The following is an 18,473-nucleotide window of genomic DNA, read 5'->3' on the forward strand; positions in this document are numbered from 1 at the left end:
ATTTCAATGTGAATTATTAGCTTTCACCCAGCCTTCGGAATTACGTCGCTACGTGTTTTCAGTTTTCCTGCATATTGTTTTTATTTCATTCACTATACTGTGGATGCGAATATAAAACAATTCTGGCAATTTTTTAAAAGAGTTTTGTTTATGTACCTTTAGATATAAAGCCCCTTTCTCGCTTCCACATAAATATATGCGAAATGGTGTTTTGTGTTATATACCTATTGCATCTAATTTATGTCTGTTAATATAACATCAGATAATGCCTACATCGCATACTTGCTACTTATATTCAGTGATTCACTAAATTGCATAAAACGATTTTGGAGCCTCAGCACGTTGTTAAATTCCATGTCGCCACGTTTGGTTATGTTCTATCTGACAACTGTGGATCTAGACAACAATATTCAAGAGAAATGTTTAATAGAAATAATAGTTCGAATGTGAAATTGGCATGTACAAAGTATAAGCTTCCTACTTGATTGTTTTCTATAACACATTTTGTCTACAAAGACAACAGTTTTCCTGGGACTAATACAACAGTCTGATCGCAGAAATACCCATAGACGACTTGACTGGCATGTCTTCTAGCAAGAATACATATTTCTTTTCCAGCTACTTGAGGTATGGAATAGTTGAGCTGCTATGTTCTGGAAACCAGCTACTTGAGCGGTATGGAATAGTTGAGCTGCCTATGTTCTGGAAACAATTGGTGATGACTAGCTGCCTTCCCTCTAGTCTTAACTGCTAAATTAGGGACGGCTAGCACAGATAGCCCTCTTTTCTAAATGAAGGTACTTTATAATTATGTATATACAATTGAACAGCAGCTTTTTGTCAATGACTTTAGGTTTCTAAATTTTCAACTGTTACTTTGTTTATTACGATTGGGACATGTTTCAGATCTCTTTCTAGATGCTATTGGTCCCCCAAGCGCGTGCACATTCCTGTGTTTCTTTATGTCATTAAGAACAAGGAATATTCTCATTTTGGAAATTATAAATTACCTGTCTAAGCACATCTTTATGATCTGAAACAGCTGTTACATGATCTTTTCAAAAGCGATCAATTTTCAATAGCACCGCAATAAGCACGGAGAATCGAAAAGTGAAAAAAAAATGTAGTTATGATGCATCAAGTTCTACCACGGCTTGATATGAGCGGCGGTTGTCATGCACCATATTGAGTGTCATATTCAAAAATGGTTTAAATATAAGGTAATTAGACCTCTGTAAGCATTTCTTCAAACTACTTTCTTATTAATGGTTCTCTTGTCGTTTACATAATTACTTCATACTCTTTTATAAAGGCCCGGCATTGATAGGTGATTTAGGTTCTCGACTCGAAATATGAGGGTCACTGGTTCGAATCCCCGTCACACCAAACATGCTCGCTCTTTCAGCCGCGGGGCGTTATAATGTGACGATTAATCCCAATATTCGTTGGTAAAATAGTAGCCCGAGTGTTGGGGGTGGGTGGTGATAACTAGCTGCCTTTTCTATAGTCTTACACTGCTAAATTAGTTACGGCTAGCGCAGATAGCCCTCGAAGAAATTTACGCGAAATTCAAAACTCTTACATAAAATAGTAAAACTACGTTTGATGAATTATTTATCTTTATTTTGTTTCTAAAGTTCACCAGAATTATGCAGGATTAGACAGTGAGAAAGTTCCATTCTTTTTCTCCGTGGTTCTAACCGATTCTAATACTGAAGGAATTCAACAGTACAGAGCAGTTTTATGGAGAAAAACGGTAAGATTTCATTAGGTATAGTTACTTAACTACATCTTTAAGTACTTAACATAAATTTATTTGTGTCCAGCTATATAATACAAAACGTTCAGTTTTGAGCAGCTTTTCATAATCCATCTTGATTTAATTAATCAACAGTTATTAACTTTTTAAACATCATAACACTTTATATATATATTAAACACTACTATTTAATTCTAATGTGGATTTTACTTATTTTATTGTAAGAAACTGTTATCAACAATAAGGGAATACATGTACATATATCTTACGTTTTTCACACTTTATTATAATTTCCCCAGTTCTTATAAGTCTATATAGAGATTTGGGGATTTTCTGTTGTCTATTTTATATTTAGTTTTGATGATTATTGATAAAGGAATACTTCAAGCGTTTTATTTTCAATTTTTTCTAATTTATTTTAAGTATGTTTTGTTGGTTACTTTTTATTGGCATTCGCATTTTAAAAGGTGTTAATGCGCTCTATGTTGTACCCGGCAAGCTCGCCCTTTCAGCCGTGGGGGCGTTATAATGTTACGGTCAGTCCCATTATTCGTTGGTAAAAGAGTAGCCTAAGAGTTGGCGGTGGATGGTGATTACTAGCTGCCTTCCCTCTAGTCTTACACTACTAAATTAGGGACGGCGAGCATAGTTAGCCCTCGAGTAGCTTTGTGCGAAATTCAAAAACAAACAAACAAACAAACGTTCTATGTTAGGTTTGAACTATTTGGGAAAACTTAAGAAATTACAGAAAAAAATAATTGCAATTTGAAGGGTTACATTTAATGTTGGACTTTTACCACTTTCTTACTGTATCGTTTCACGTAATAATATAAAGAACAAATTATTCAATGTTAGGAAAATACTTTCACAGAAACATAGTGAAACATCGCTGAACACTTAAAATATCTTAAAGTGCATTGCTTTATAACAGTTGGTTTATAATTAAGCACAAAGTTAAGCAATGACTTATCTGTGCTCTTTCTACCATAGAAAGTTTTTTCTAAGTTACAAGCAAAACTTTGTCAATGTGCTTTAATAGAGTTTTTCAGTTAGAACTTATGAATTTCCTTACTGAATGGCTGATACGAGTTGATCCAGTAATGAAAACTGTAAAAACATATTATTTAGACTTTTGTTATTTTTTACCGTGTTTTACTTCTCTTTCTCTAATCTGCACCCTCAAATACACTTACATTTTCTGAAATATTCGACATTCTTTACGGAAGAATGCTTTCTAATACGATAAATGATGCTACACAGCCATAGTTATGTTCTATGGCTGGTGTACAAGTAAAAGTAATCGGTTTTGCAAGATGGAAACAAAATAGAAAGAATCGATTTTTTTTTTTCAGTAATGCTTCCACTTCTGTTCTTACTTTCTTTCTCTGAGTTCACCAATGAGCAGAAATGTCACATTCAAAAACGGTTTTTTTTCCGGGAAAGATGCTTTTGAAACGTCACGCGGTTTGAACGTATGATGTTCAGATTTTTGAATAGGCGGAGGAAATACGAACGAGCAGGATACAAATATTTATATAGACAAGCTCGGTTGATTCAGCACTCGTCTAGAGCCTTCAAAAAACCGTTCGTCAAATAAATTGACATTTACAGTAAATGCTTTAAACTATTTCTTAACCATTCTGTCAAAATGAAAATCCTAAAATTACTTAGTTTATTATGGTAAGTGATAAAACAAAGCAAGTGCTTTGTTTATTTTATCCGTTATTCTCTGTGTTATAATTATGGCTATATTAACTCAAAATGTCTTCTTAAAGTATGCACTTATTGAAACTTTATTTGCCATTTTCCAGTTTCTTGTAAGTTGTGATGGTTACTTAGAACGACAACAACGTAAAATTTAAAGTATAATAATGACTTCCAACCCCCAATAGCACAGCAGATTTAAAATACTAGAAATCTGATTTGATTTGCTTAATTACAAACAAACAACTTATTCAAATTGTTAAAGTGAGTAATCACAAATGTACCACTTTTTTCACTATTATGTGTATTTTTAATAAAATAGTTATGTGAAATTATTATAATATAGAAATAGCATGAGAAGTATCACTTTTGAAATAAAGTCAGGAATTAGAGCTTTTATTCACACTTGAAGTGAATTTTTACAGACAAGAAATAACACTTTCACTCACACACAGGAAGTAATATTTCTACATAACAGAGAGGAAATAGCATTTACACATTACAGACAGAACGTATGATTTTCTATCAAACACAAGAAGTCACCTTTTTACATCACAAACACAATATAGTACATTCACACACACATGAAGTAGTGCTATCACACACACATAAAGTAGTACTTTCACACACACATGAAGTAGTACTCTCACACACACATGAAGTAGTACTTCAACACACACATAGAGTAGTACTCTCACACGCACATGAAGTAGTACTACCACACACACATAAAGTAGTACTCTCACACACTCATAAAGTAGTACTTTCACACACATGAAGTAGTACTTTCATACACACATGAAGTAGTACTCTCACACACTCATGAAGTAGTACTTTCACACACATGAAGTAGTACTTTCATACACACATGAAGTAGTACTCTCTCACACACACATGAAGTAGTACTTCAACACACACATACAGTAGTACTCTCACACGCACATGAAGTAGTACTACCACACACACATAAAGTAGTACTACCACACACACATAAAGTAGTACTACCACACACACATAAAGTAGTACTTCCACACACACATGAAGTAGTACTTCCACATAACATGAAATAGTACTTTCACATACACATGAAGTAGTACTTCCACACACACATGAAGTAGTACTCTCACACACTCATGAAGTAGTACTTTCACACACATGAAGTAGTACTTCCACATAACATGAAGTAGTACTTTCACATACACATGAAGTAGTACTTCCACACACACTTGAAGTAGTACTTTCATACACACATGAAGTAGTACTTTCATACACACATCAAGTAGTACTTCCACACACACATGAAGTAGTACTTCAACACACAACATAGAGTAGTACTCTCACACAATACGAAGTAGTACCTCCACCACATAACAGTAAAGTAGTACTTCCACACACACATGAAGTAGTACTTGCACATACACATGAAGTAGTACTTTCACATACACATGAAGTAGTACTTCCACACACACATGAAGTAGTACTCTCACACACACATGAAGTAGTACTTGCACATACACATGAAGTAGTGCTCCTCACACACAATACGAAGTAGTACTTCCTCACACACATGAAGTAGTACTCAACACACACATAGAGTAGCACTCCTCACACGCACATGAAGTAGTACTACACCACACACATAAAGTAGTGCTCTCCACAACACGAAGTAGTACTTGCACATACACACGAAGTAGCACTCCTCACACGCATATGAAGTAGTACTCCACACACACATGAAGTAGTACTCTCACACACACATGAAGTAGTACTTCTACATAAACATGAAGTAGTACTCTCACACACACATGAAGTAGTACTTCCACATACACATGAAGTAGTACTCACACACACACATGAAGTAGTACTCTCACACACATGAAGTAGTACTCTCACACACACATGAAGTAGTACTTTCACACACATGAAGTAGTACTCTCACACACATGAAGTAATACTCTCACACACACATGAAGTAGTACTTGCACATACACATGAAGTAGTACTCTCACACGCACATGAAGTAGTACTTCTACACACACATGAAGTCGTACTCTCACACACACATGAAGTAGTACTCTCACACACACATGAAGAAGTACTCTCACACACACATGATGTAGTACTCTCACACACACATGAAGAAGTACTCTCACACACACATGATGTAGTAATCTCACACACACATGAAGTAGTACTTCCTCACACACATCAAGTAGTACTGTCACACACACATGAAGTAGTACTCTCACACACATGAAATAGTACTTTCACACACACATGAAGTAGTACTCTCACACACATGAAATAGTACTTTCACACACACATGAAGTAGTACTCTCACACACATGAAATAGTACTTTCACACACGAAGTAGTACTTTCACACACATGAAATAGTACATTCACACACATGAAGTAGTACTCTCCCACACACACATGAAGTAGTACTTCCACACACGTGAAGTAATACTCTCAAACACACATGAAGTAGTACTTTCACACACACATGAAGTAGTACTATCACACACACATGAAGTAGTACCTCGACACTCATGAAGTAGTACTTTCATACACACATGAAGTAGTACTTTCATACACACATGAAGTAGTACTTCCACACACACATGAAGTAGTACTTCAACACACACATAAAGTAGTACTCTCACACACTAATGAAGTAGTACTTTCACACACATAAAGTAGTACTTCCACACACACATGAAGTAGTACTTGCACATACACATGAAGTAGTACTTTCACATACACATGAAGTAGTACTTCCACACACACATGAAGTAGTACTCTCACACACACATGAAGTAGTACTCTCACACACACATGAAGTAGTACTCTGCACACACACATGAAGTAGTACTTGCACATACACATGAAGTAGTACTCTCACACACACATGAAGTAGTACTATCACACACTCATGAAGTAGTACTTCAACACACACATAGAGTAGTACTCTCACACGCACATGAAGTAGTACTACCACACACACATAAAGTAGTACTTCCACACACACATGAAGTAGTACTTGCACATACACATGAAGTAGTACTCTCACACGCATATGAAGTAGTACTTCTACACACACATGAAGTAGTACTCTCACACACACATGAAGTAGTACTTCTACATAAACATGAAGTAGTACTCTCACACACACATGAAGTAGTACTTCCACATACACATGAAGTAGTACTCATCACAATACGAAGTAGTACTCCTCGCACACACGAAGTAGTAACTCACACACACATGAAGTAGTACTTTCACAATACGAAGTAGTACTCTCACACACATGAAGTAATACTCTCACACACACATGAAGTAGTATTTGCACATACACATGAAGTAGTACTCTCACACGCACATGAAGTAGTACTTCTACACACACATGAAGTAGTACTCTCACACACACATGAAGTAGTACTCTCACACACACATGAAGAAGTACTCTCACACACACATGATGTAGTAATCTCACACACACATGAAGTAGTACTCTCACACACACATGAAGTAGTACTTCCACACACGTGAAGTAATACTCTCAAACACACATGAAGTAGTACTTTCACACACATGAAGTAGTACTATCACACACACATGAAGTAGTACCTCGACACACATGAAGTAGTACTCTCACACACACATGAAGTAGTACTCTTACACACACATTTAGTAGTACTCTCACACACACCTGAAGTAGTACTTTCACACACACATAAAGTAGTATTCTCACACACTCATGAAGTAGTACTTTCACACACATAAAGTAGTACTATCAAACACACATGAAGTAGTACTCTCACACACACATGAAGTAGTACTCCACATAAATATGAAGTAGTACTCTCACACACACCTGAAGTAGTACTCTCACACACACATGAAGTAGTACTCTCACACACATGAAGTAGTACTCTCACACACACATGAAGTAGTACTTTCACTCACACATGAAGTAGTACTTCCACACACACATAGATTACTACTTCCACACACACATGAAGTAGTACTTTCATACACACATGAAGTAGTACTCTCACACACACATGAAGTAATACTCTCACACACACATGAAGTAGTACTTTGCAGTGACACAAGAAGTATTTTCACATCACAAATAGCAAGTGATATTATCACAGTGAAACCAAGGAGTAACATTTTTCACGTTCTCGTGACTCAGTTAATATTGATATTATTTTAAAAGTATTATAAGAGCTATTAAATACAGTGTTTTTAATTTGGTAAAAATAAATATTTTGAGTTAATGTTAACCAAGATTACACTAAATTATTTGAATAATCAATGATTCATGTAATCTCTAATGCTATTCTATTTGTAAATTAGTTTGTTGTTTTATTTTCATTTGTTAGTTTGGTTTTGCATCTTTTACACTCCTCTGTTCTGCTTTTTATTCTTCCATCTTCTTGACAAATAGCAAAGCTACTTTAATTGTTTCAATGATCAGTAGTTCATGCTTTGTTAGAGATTCAGTAAGCTTCTTAGTTCACATTTTTATCGATAATAGCTAAAGTTTGCACTTTGGTAAATTCTCACGTTTTAATTTATTTTTTTTACATTTCTCTAACATAATTCAGGAATCACATCTTTACTGCTATACATATCATTCCTCTTCGGTCCCACAAGGTCCGGTATGGCCACGTGGGTTAAGGCGTTCGACTCGTAATCCGAGGGTCGCGCGTTTGAAACCCCTTCGCACCAAACATGTTCGCCTTTTCAGCTGTGAGGGCGTTATAATCATACAATCAATCCCACTATTCGTTGGTAAAAGAGTAGCCCAAGAGTTGGCGGTTGGTGATGATGACTAGCTGCCTTCCCTCTAAGCTTGCAATACTAAATCAGGGATGGCTAGCGCAGATAGCCCTCGTGTAGCTTTGCTCGAAATTCAAGAAACAAACAGTAACATCATTCATACCACAGTTAGGGGAATGAATATCCACAATACACTTAGAAAGTGCCACAGTTCAAAGTACTATTTGGAGAGTTATGCAGAAAGAGTGTAACACAGTACAGTTCCTAACACACACGGGGGTAGAGTTTAATAACACATCTAGTAACCAGTACAATACACACTCAAACTGAGGGAGAATATGCAAAATAAAATTATAGAGTAATGCAATTGAATATCAAATCAATGTGATACGCGAAAAATTCAATATTTTGGAATTAGCATTTTAAAAAACAATAAAGTTTCCTTTGAAAATGGCATTAAAATAACAGGAAAACAACCTCGTAATTTTGTTAATTTAATTAAGAAAGTGATGTGTCACACACCATAAAAGGACTTAATTAAGAAAGTCATATATCGCCTGCCTAAACAAGAAAGGGACTAAGAAACCGTTATGTCAACAGGCTAAACCAGAAAGGGAATTAACTAAGAAAACGTTATGTCAACTGGCTAAACCAGAAAGGGACGTAATTAAGAAAACGTTATGTCAACAAGCTGAACCAGAAAGGTGCTTAACTAAGAAAACGTTATGTCAATTGGTTAAACTGAAAAGGGAATTAACTAAGAAAACGTTATGTCAAGTGGCTAAACCAAAAAGGAAATTAACTAAGAAAACATTATGTCAACTGGCTAAACCAAAAAGGGAATTGACTAAAAAAACGTCATGTCAACTGGCTAAACAACCAAAAGGGATATATTAAGAAAGTGGTATGTCACCTGGCCAATAAAAAAGGGACTTAAGTGAGAAAATGTTATGTCAACTGGCTGAACCAGAAAGGTATTTAATTTAGAAAATGTTATGTTAACTGGCTGAATCAGAAAGGGGCTTAACTAAGAAAACATTATGTCAACTGGCTAAACCAAAAAGGTATTTAATTAAGAAAATGTTATGTCAACAAGGTGAACCAGAAAGGGGCTTAACTAAGAAAACGTTATGTCAACTGGCTAAACCAAAAAGGTATTTAATTTAGAAAATGTTATGTTAACTGGCCAAAAAAAGGGACTTAATTGAGAAAATGTTATGTCAACTGGCTGAACCAGAAAGGGATTTAATTAAGAAAACGTTATGTCAACTGACTAAACCAGAAAGGGGCTTAACTAAGAAAACGTTATGCCAACTGGCTAAACCAATTAAGAAGGTGATATGTCACATGTCCAGACCATAAAGGAACTTAATTGGTAGTGCATTTATGTTGTAGTACTCTGTCACCAAAAACTAAGAAAGGCTTAACTCTCAATTCACTGAGCTGAATGTAGCACTTAAAGCCTCTAAAATATTGTCCCTCTAATTTATTCAGGCACCGTAAAACACCGATATAACATTCTAACTGGCACGGCTGTAAAATCATGTTAATGGAAGAAACAAATAATACATTTCGTGTTATATGTCATGTTTAAATAATACTTTATATTTTACCATTACGTTCCTACAAAAAATAGAACACATACTGGAAACCCACAAAATCCGAAGGATCTAGAAGAGCGATGGTGGTATTATAAACAATGCAGAGACACTAACCCTTCTGACAGAGCCATTAGCCATAACAAATGACTATGATAAAACCCATTGCATAGCAAGTTGTAGTGTGGTTAGTACAGATCACAACCAACAGACACTGTCTAATACATTCTCAAAACAATTAAGAAATATTCTACTTTGATACATTTAAGAAAATGTTTTTATCGTTCAGTTTATGAATTATTATGCTTTGATCAAAATATTTTCAAGCAAGTTTATTAACTATATGTAAAGTGTGTTTGTACTTCACATATACGACTGAATATTTACAGGGTGCACAGAAGATTAGCCTGTCTCACCCACAGGGCAAATCACTGACAGTCAAATCAATTCTGAGGTAAGTGAGGACTGGTGAGGACTAAAAAATTATAAACATATTTAGTTATCAAAAATGGTTGCATATTATAACCATTTACAATCACTAACTGTAGTGTAAAACAGATTTGTCCTATAAAATGACAATAAATGTCTTTACTTTGACCTGTTTGTAATAAATAAATTAAAGAGGATTGCTTGATAGTTTTGTAATTATGATGGAGAACACGATTACCAAAGCGACATCTGGAAGGAACGTAGAAAGTGAACGTGATATTGGGTTTCATTGTGTGTGTTAAGAAAGATAGTGAGATCATACTTTATAACACTTGTTTGTGTTTTGTTTGTTTGAAAAGAACATAAATATATTAGTTTATATCTTAACAAAAGGTAGTGGAGCTATTTTAGATAATAAAAACATCAGTTCTATGCGGAGGGTGTCGCTAGCTAGGGCTTTGCTTAAGAGATTTTAATATTTAAATTAGAAGTCCATAATATAATAACTATTTCCAAAAGATAAAGTAATCATACATAATGGGTTTATATTTTTGTTAAGCTTTTGAAACTTTTATTCATAACACAATTATTTTGTTGTTTAAAATACAATAATGAACAAAGGAAGAGATTTCCATCGAGTTAAAAAAGAATACATCACCTTGGAGCTGATGAATTATTCTAATAATGCTAGAGAAATTTAAATTAACCATAGACTACACTTTCAAATAAATAAATACATGCTACCAAATATACTTGATATATTACACATTCTCTACTTTTAAAATTTTGGTTTTTTCACTCAGGAGAATGAATATAATAAAGGAAAAGTCGATCCAACAAATTAATAACGAAGATTGTACAGAAATGTTCTCCTTTAGCCAATTAGATAGCCCATTATATAGCTTCGTGATTAATAATTAAGCAAACAAGTCCACTAATTATGTTTGTCAATTAATATATTTTCGATTAAGTTTATAATTTCTTATTATTTTGTTTTATTGATTTTACGAAACTGCCTTAAACTACAATTTAGGTAGATTTTCAAATATTAACAGAAAAATAATATTAAAGTGTCAACAAGTTTATTTGTGCAGCACATGCTTGAGACATTCTAATAATTCTAAAAACAACTTGTGTGTACCAAACTTTATAAAGTTTTGTGAATGTCATCAAAGTTACAAATACGTTTAATAACGTATTCTGCTGATCACGTGACTAACATACCAAGGATACCAAAACAGAAGCATGATCGCTACGTTCCTTTTCAAGAGTTTCGTGTAACATTTTAGGTTTTACAATAGATTACAATGGTGATGTTAGAAACCTCAGTCGAGGGTTGAGTGATGTTTTCCCGCAAAAAGTACAACACTCATATAATGTAAAACAAATACCAGGACCAACTACGTTAGCTTTCTTTAGTTACGTTACAAGCTAAAATCAGGGTTCGATTCCCTCGGTGGCTGCGCAGATTGGCTTTGCTAGTTGAACAATATTCATGATAAGGAATATCATACAGTTGAATATTTCACGAAGTACAACAATGCTCATTTAGTCATGTTTCAACACGTTCTCTAATATTGTGTATTTCATTTCGCCGTCTTCAAACCAAAGTGTTGAAAAGGCACAGATTAAACTTGTATAGGAATTATTTTCAGATAAATATATAAAGATGAAGAATTTCATTAGAGATAAGGGGTTTGTCATAAACTAAAACTAATAAAGTAATTAAACGTGAAATATTGTATAGGAATTTTTTTCTAAATAAATATATAATAAAGATGAATTTCATGAGACATATGGAATTTATCATAACCTAAAACTAATAAAATAATTTAATGTGAAATATTGTATAGCAATTTTTTCTAAATAAATATATAAAGAAGATGAATTTCATAAGACATATGGAATTTGTCATAACCTAAAACTAATAAAATAATTAAACGTGAAATATTGTATAGTAATTTTTTTCTAAATAAATATATAATGAAGATGAATTTCATGAGATATATGGAATTTGTCATGAACTAAAACTATTAAAATAATATTTGCTTCCTGAAGATTATTTTATTGTTATTCAAAAAACTAATAAAAATATTGATCTCCACCATTCATTCTCAAAACATTTGACTGACATAAATCAAATGTAATAATTCACATTAGACCAATTATTATTGTGAATTATTTAGTTTATTTGTACACATGTGGATTAAAACTGGAGAGATATTTAACAGTGATCGATTTTCTTTAGTTACATATATCTCGTAGGTCTCTTACTGTTTTGCTAAAATCGTTATTTGTGACATTATATGACAATGAAAAATACATAACAATTTGTTTACTTAAAATGAATTTAAATAATATTCTTATTTCTACTGTTTGGCTTATTTTAATAATTAATTGGCAATGGTTCATATTTTTAAGCCCATCGCTAGTACAGCGGTAAGTCTACGGATTTACAACGCTAAATCAGGGGCTCAATTCCCCTCGGTGGGCTCTGCAGATAGCCTGATGTGGTTTTGCTATAAGAAAAGACACAAACACATATTTTTAATCCGCTAATCACTCTTTATATTGAAAGTTTACCAGAAAAATCAAACTGACATATTTTAAACCTTTGCCAAGTGGTGAGGGCACTCTACTTGCAGTCTGAGAGTCGCGAGTTCGAATCCCCGTCACACCACACATGCTCGCCCTTTCAGCCGGGGAAGTGTTATAATGTGACAATCAATCCCAATATTCGTTGATAAAAAAGGTAGCCCAAGAGTTGGCGAGGGGTGGTATTGACTTGCTGCCTTCCCTCTCGTCTCACACTGCTAAATTTGGAATAGCTAGCTCAGATAGCCCTCTTGTAGCTTTGCGCCAAATTCAAAATAAACAAACCTCTCTGTTATACCTGTTTAAGATAAGGATTTCATAAACAAATTTCGTTTAAATAACTGATTTTCAGGACACATATTCTATCGTACTTTTCTCTTGTTTTTCTTTTCTCTTATCAATCTTTGAATGCAGCCTCTGTAGGCTTACGAAGTCTAATCTGTTTTTCTCTTAACAGCAACTTTAAGAATATGGATAAACTGGAAAAGGCTCCACGAGAAATATTTGTTCCCGAATTACAGAAAGTAAGGATATATGTTTACACCTACACGTTCTATGTTGTTGAAACAATTTTATAAGAAACATATTTTTGCTGTCACATCACACACTGCTTTCTCTCTCATATTTTTCATTGTGTGTTTCACGCATAAATATATTAAACGTTATTTATAGATGAGTTCAGATATTCATACTCTCTTAACGTATAACGCTGTGAATATTTTACAGTTTCAAATGATTTTAGGGTGATGTAACAATTTATTGTTTTTCAAGAATTATCAATGCTTTTCTCATCTTTGGAACTATGTTACTTAAAAAATAACACCCTCTGCAGTGCTCTTACTAATTTCACCTTTCAAGCTCATAGACATAAAAATGTTTCCCCTAAAAGAATAATCCAAACTCGAAAACATTCTCACATCATGTAACCTAATAAAAACTAATATTAAGCAAAATTACACTTTCTCCACAAGATTCTGTTAGTTTTTAGTGCTTTCATAATACTTCAAGTCGAAATATTAAAAGACATGACCAATAATACAAAATCATTCCGAACTTATTTTAAGTACAACAAATTAAATTACATTTAACTCAATTGTTTTCATTGTCTTTTCTCCAATTAACAATGCATTCCTTCATCAAGGGCTTAAGAAAAGTTTAATTGTATTACAAATGATTGATTTTATGCATAAATAATTTACGTGCGTTGTATTTCAAAATTATAAGCATTTAAAACTTGATTTATTCTTGTATATTTTTCTTTTTAAGGATTTACTTCTTCTTGAAGAACAAGAGGTAATACGACTTCTTTAGATTCTTTTGATTACTTCTTTATTTCGTGTATTAACCAAACTAGTTTTTGTGCTTTACTGTTTCAAAAATATAAAACAACGTTGTTATTATATTCAGAACATTGTTAATTGTGTCATCTATCACGATGTCCCCTCTGCACCAAATATGCTCGCCCTTTCAACCGTTATAATGTGACGGTCAATACTACTATTCGTTGGTAAAAGAGTAGCCCAAGTGTTGGCGGTGGATGGTGATGACTAGCCGCCTTCCCTCTAGTCTTACGCTGATAAATTAGGGACGGCTAGCGCAGATAACCCTTGTGTAGCTTTGCGCGAAATTCAAACAAACCAAACCATCACGATGACTATATTGCACGAAAACCATCTTATTTTTAGAACTAATTTTTTCATTTGCTTTACTTTTGTAAAATATAATTATTATATTTTTTATTACTTCAGAAAAAGCAAAGTGAATTAATAATAAAGTGCTACAACTAAAACCTTATCGTTCAATTAAATAAAGTCATACTTATATATATAATGAACTAAAATAATTACGTATTATAATAAGCAGGTAAAACTCAACAGTGCATGATGGTCTGATAATTAGGGCGTTCGACTCACAACTTAAACGTTGCCACAGCAAAACATGTCGCCGGACATGCTCGCTTTTTCAGACATAGGGATGTTACAATGTAACAATTGAGCCAACTATTCCTTGGTAAAGAATAGCCTAAGAGCTGGCGGAGTTGGTGTAGACTAACTGCATTCTCTCTCTAGACTATAACTTCAAAATTAGGGACGGCTAGCACAGATAGCCCTCGAGTAGCCTTGCACGAAACTGAACAAACAAACAAATCGTTAAAATAGTTTAACCCACAAAAACTCCCATTTAGTGGTAGATTTCTATAAGTATAAACTAATAATTTTGATACAAAATAAAAACTTGTGGTTTTGCCATTTTAAATGAAACGATTCATGATCTGTGAGTTATATAACACAATATGTTCTTATTATGAGATGACAAGAGACGTGTTACAGCTTAAATGTTTTAATTCTTAATGTTATTGTGTTGCCTTTAGAGGCTACCAGTAAGGATAAAGTGTAGTGTATTTTTATCCAATTTTCAAAGTGCTATTTTTCAAAACTAAATAATTTAAGTGAGATAGTATTTAGCTTTAAGAATGAATTAATTATTACCGAATCTGTTTTGTGTTTCAGGGTTCAGTTAATTTCAAGTTTGGGGTTTTGTACGCAAAAGTAGGACAAACGGTGGACGACGAAATGTTCAGTAATGGTAAGAATACCACTCGCTAGACAGTCCACTTTAGATGCATCCCGGGTTTATAATGACTCTTATTAAATAAAAACCAGTTTTCTATGCACATATAAAATAGGCAAATTTACATTTAATATAAGCAGTTTTAAAGAGATTTAGCATTGGAGAAAAAAGCTACAAAGCGTTGCAGCATTCATGACGTTAGAAAAACACGTGGCTCGGCATGGCTAGGTGGGTTAAGGCGTTCGACTCGTAATCCGAAGGTCGCGGGTTCGAATCTCCATCACACCAAACATGCTCGCCTTTTCAGCCGTAGAAGCGTTATAATGTGACGATTAATCCCACTATTCGTTGGTAAAAGAGTAACCCAAGAGTTAGCGGTGAGTGGTGATGACTAGCTGCCCTCCCTCTAGTCTTACACTGCTAATCTAGGGATGGCTAGCGCAGATATCCCTCGTGTAGCTTTATTAATAAGATATGGTTGGAGTAACATAGAAGAGGAAGACAAGGGTGGAAGAATACTACGGGAAATAAAGTATTTGTAGTTTGAGGTTAGGGTAAAAATACCAGAAAAGTTAAGATGAAGTCCATCACGTGTAAGAAAATAAGTGAATGATATTAAATGTGTTTGTGTGTTTTTCTTATAGCAGAGTCACATCGGGCTATTTGCTGAGCCCACCGATGGGAATCGAACTTCTGATTTTAGTGTTTTAAATTCGTAGGCTTACCGCTGTACTAGCGGGGGGGGGGCTAGTGAAGGCAAGTTTGGGGTTAAGTGTGCATGGGTGTTTGGTTAATTTATTAAAATGCTGAATTTTGTTATTGAGTTGTTTAACTACTGTACTGTTTTATGTGTTGCAAACAGTGAAAGTGTGTCTGTTCACACGTTTATATGTTACACTAGAGATAGGCAGTTTATGTGGGGTCTGAGACTGAAGACATGTACTATTTTGATTTCAAGTTTTGAGAAACAGTATTCAGTAGTCTTGTCGGATTGTTTCAGATCATTAGTACCAAAGTGACTTATCAGCGTGTTTGTTCACATGTATATAGATAATAATAGAAATATTCAGTTTAATGTGTGGTCTGATGGTGAAGATATGTAATATTGTGTTTTCATGTTCTGAGAAGCAGTCCGATAGGACTGCTTCAGGTCAACAGTACCAAAATGAATTATCAGAAATCGCAAAAATTTGGGAAGAAAACTGGCCATAAGTACGACATGGTGTATTTTAGCTCCAGTAATGGGTTTTGACAGGACTAGGTGTCCATTAATAAAACCTAAGTATTCGTGTAGGTACGTAAGTATTGAATCACCTAAAATGCCTCTGTTGGGAAATAAAATAGTATACTTATCTGAATTGGGTTCATGTTTCTCACGTGTTAGTCTCTTCATGTTGCTAGAAAAACACGAATGTTCAAAAAAACTTGATAGAAATGAATAAAAACCCTATAACCCTATAAAAAGGGCAGCTTAATATGATCAAATAAATATCGTAAAAATCATTAATATTTTATAAAACATTTAAGATAAGCAGCATGGTATATTATACTTTATACTTAAATTTTGTAATTTTTTTACCTGAAATTATTATTTTTTATTTACTTAAAGCTAACAGTTAGTATTTGTGTATTCCATAGGTGATGTATACTTAATGATACGCTTAATGCTACTTATATTAAAATTCTAACAAATACTGTTAATGAAAGTAGTTTATTACTTTTCTATTATTGAACTTTTATTATAGATTATTTGCATTGTTAGCTTAGCATAAACTAAATCTCCTAAGCTGTCCAAATTATGTGAGATATTATTGGGTTTACGACCGAAAATATCGTTAGCAAACGGGTACCCAACTGACACAACAAGACATTATGATATTATAAATAATAACACAAAAAGAATTATTTAGTTACCTATACTTATTACCACGTTGATTTTTATTTTTAATCCAAGTAAACAGCTAGCTTAGGTCGTAAATAAATACTAAAATGTAATTAAATTATTGTTGTATTTGTAATTTGAGTTATTTTTATATTTTTAGTCACCCTGTTATAAGTGTTTTATTCTCGTACCTTTAATTACATTCGCAGTCACAGTTTCTGTGATTTTGCTACTGCGTATCCGTGAAGAAGATATTTCGTACCTAGCTTTCAGGCCTAGCATGGCCAAGTGTGTTAAGGCGTTCGACTCGTAATTCAAGAGTCGCGGGTTCGAATCCCTGTCGCACCAAATATGCTTGCCCTTTCAGCCGTGGGGGCGTTATAATGTGACGATGAATCCAACTATTCCTTGGTAAAAGAGTAGCCCAAGAGTTGGCGGTGGGTGGTGATGACTAGCTGCCTTCCCTCTTGTCCTACACTGCTAAATTAGGGACGGCTAGCGCAGATAGCCCTCGAGTATCATTGCACGAAATTTAAAAACAAGTACCTAGCTTTTACTTTTTTTAAATTATTTTATAATTTAACCGACTTTTGCCAAATTTTCTGTTACAAGACACTGGTTATTCAAATAATGCACATTAATAATTTCGTAACTGTTTATTTTCCAGTAAAGTCATGTCTTGGCTATCTGCTATGTCTACTGCGGAATATCGACTCCCAGATTTTAGCGTTACAAGTTTAAGACTTATTCTTCTCTCACCAGGGGACGGTAATTTTGTATTCCTTTGGTTTGGTTCAATCCTCTTTCATATGGCAGTAACAGTTTTTGAAAGTTTTCTGGTGTAATTACTTATCAAAACACAAAGGTTTTGGTCTTATTGGTTTTCTATAGGACATACAAGTACGTTTTTCTAGTTTCTGACTCTCTTGGGCCCGGCATGGCCAAGCATGTTAAGGCGTTCTAATCGTAATCTGAGGGTGGCAGGTTCGAATCCCCGTCGCACCAAACATGCTCATCCTTTGAGCCGTGAGGCGTTATAATGTGACGGTCAATCCCACTATTCGTTGGTCAAAGAGTAGCCCAAGAGTTGGCGGTGGGTTGTGATGACTAGCTGCCTTCCCTCTAGTCTTACACTACTACATTAG

At 34.2% G+C, this 18,473-nt stretch overlaps 1 protein-coding gene across 3 annotated transcripts in view; it reads left to right on the top strand.

Moving 5' to 3' along the window:
* The window catches only part of LOC143252117 (GTPase-activating Rap/Ran-GAP domain-like protein 3), a 534,261-nt gene that overhangs the window by 445,921 nt on the left and 69,867 nt on the right, over positions 1 to 18,473 (top strand). For all 3 annotated transcript variants that reach the window (XM_076503788.1, XM_076503786.1, XM_076503787.1), the window contains 5 exons: positions 1,638 to 1,756; positions 10,241 to 10,305; positions 13,333 to 13,399; positions 14,142 to 14,168; positions 15,386 to 15,461. In XM_076503788.1, coding sequence (XP_076359903.1) covers positions 1,638 to 1,756; positions 10,241 to 10,305; positions 13,333 to 13,399; positions 14,142 to 14,168; positions 15,386 to 15,461 — 354 coding nt within the window. The remainder of the gene's footprint in view (positions 1 to 1,637; positions 1,757 to 10,240; positions 10,306 to 13,332; positions 13,400 to 14,141; positions 14,169 to 15,385; positions 15,462 to 18,473) is intronic.

Source organism: Tachypleus tridentatus, chromosome 6, assembly GCF_004210375.1.
Source record: "Tachypleus tridentatus isolate NWPU-2018 chromosome 6, ASM421037v1, whole genome shotgun sequence".
NCBI lineage: Eukaryota > Metazoa > Arthropoda > Merostomata > Xiphosura > Limulidae > Tachypleus > Tachypleus tridentatus.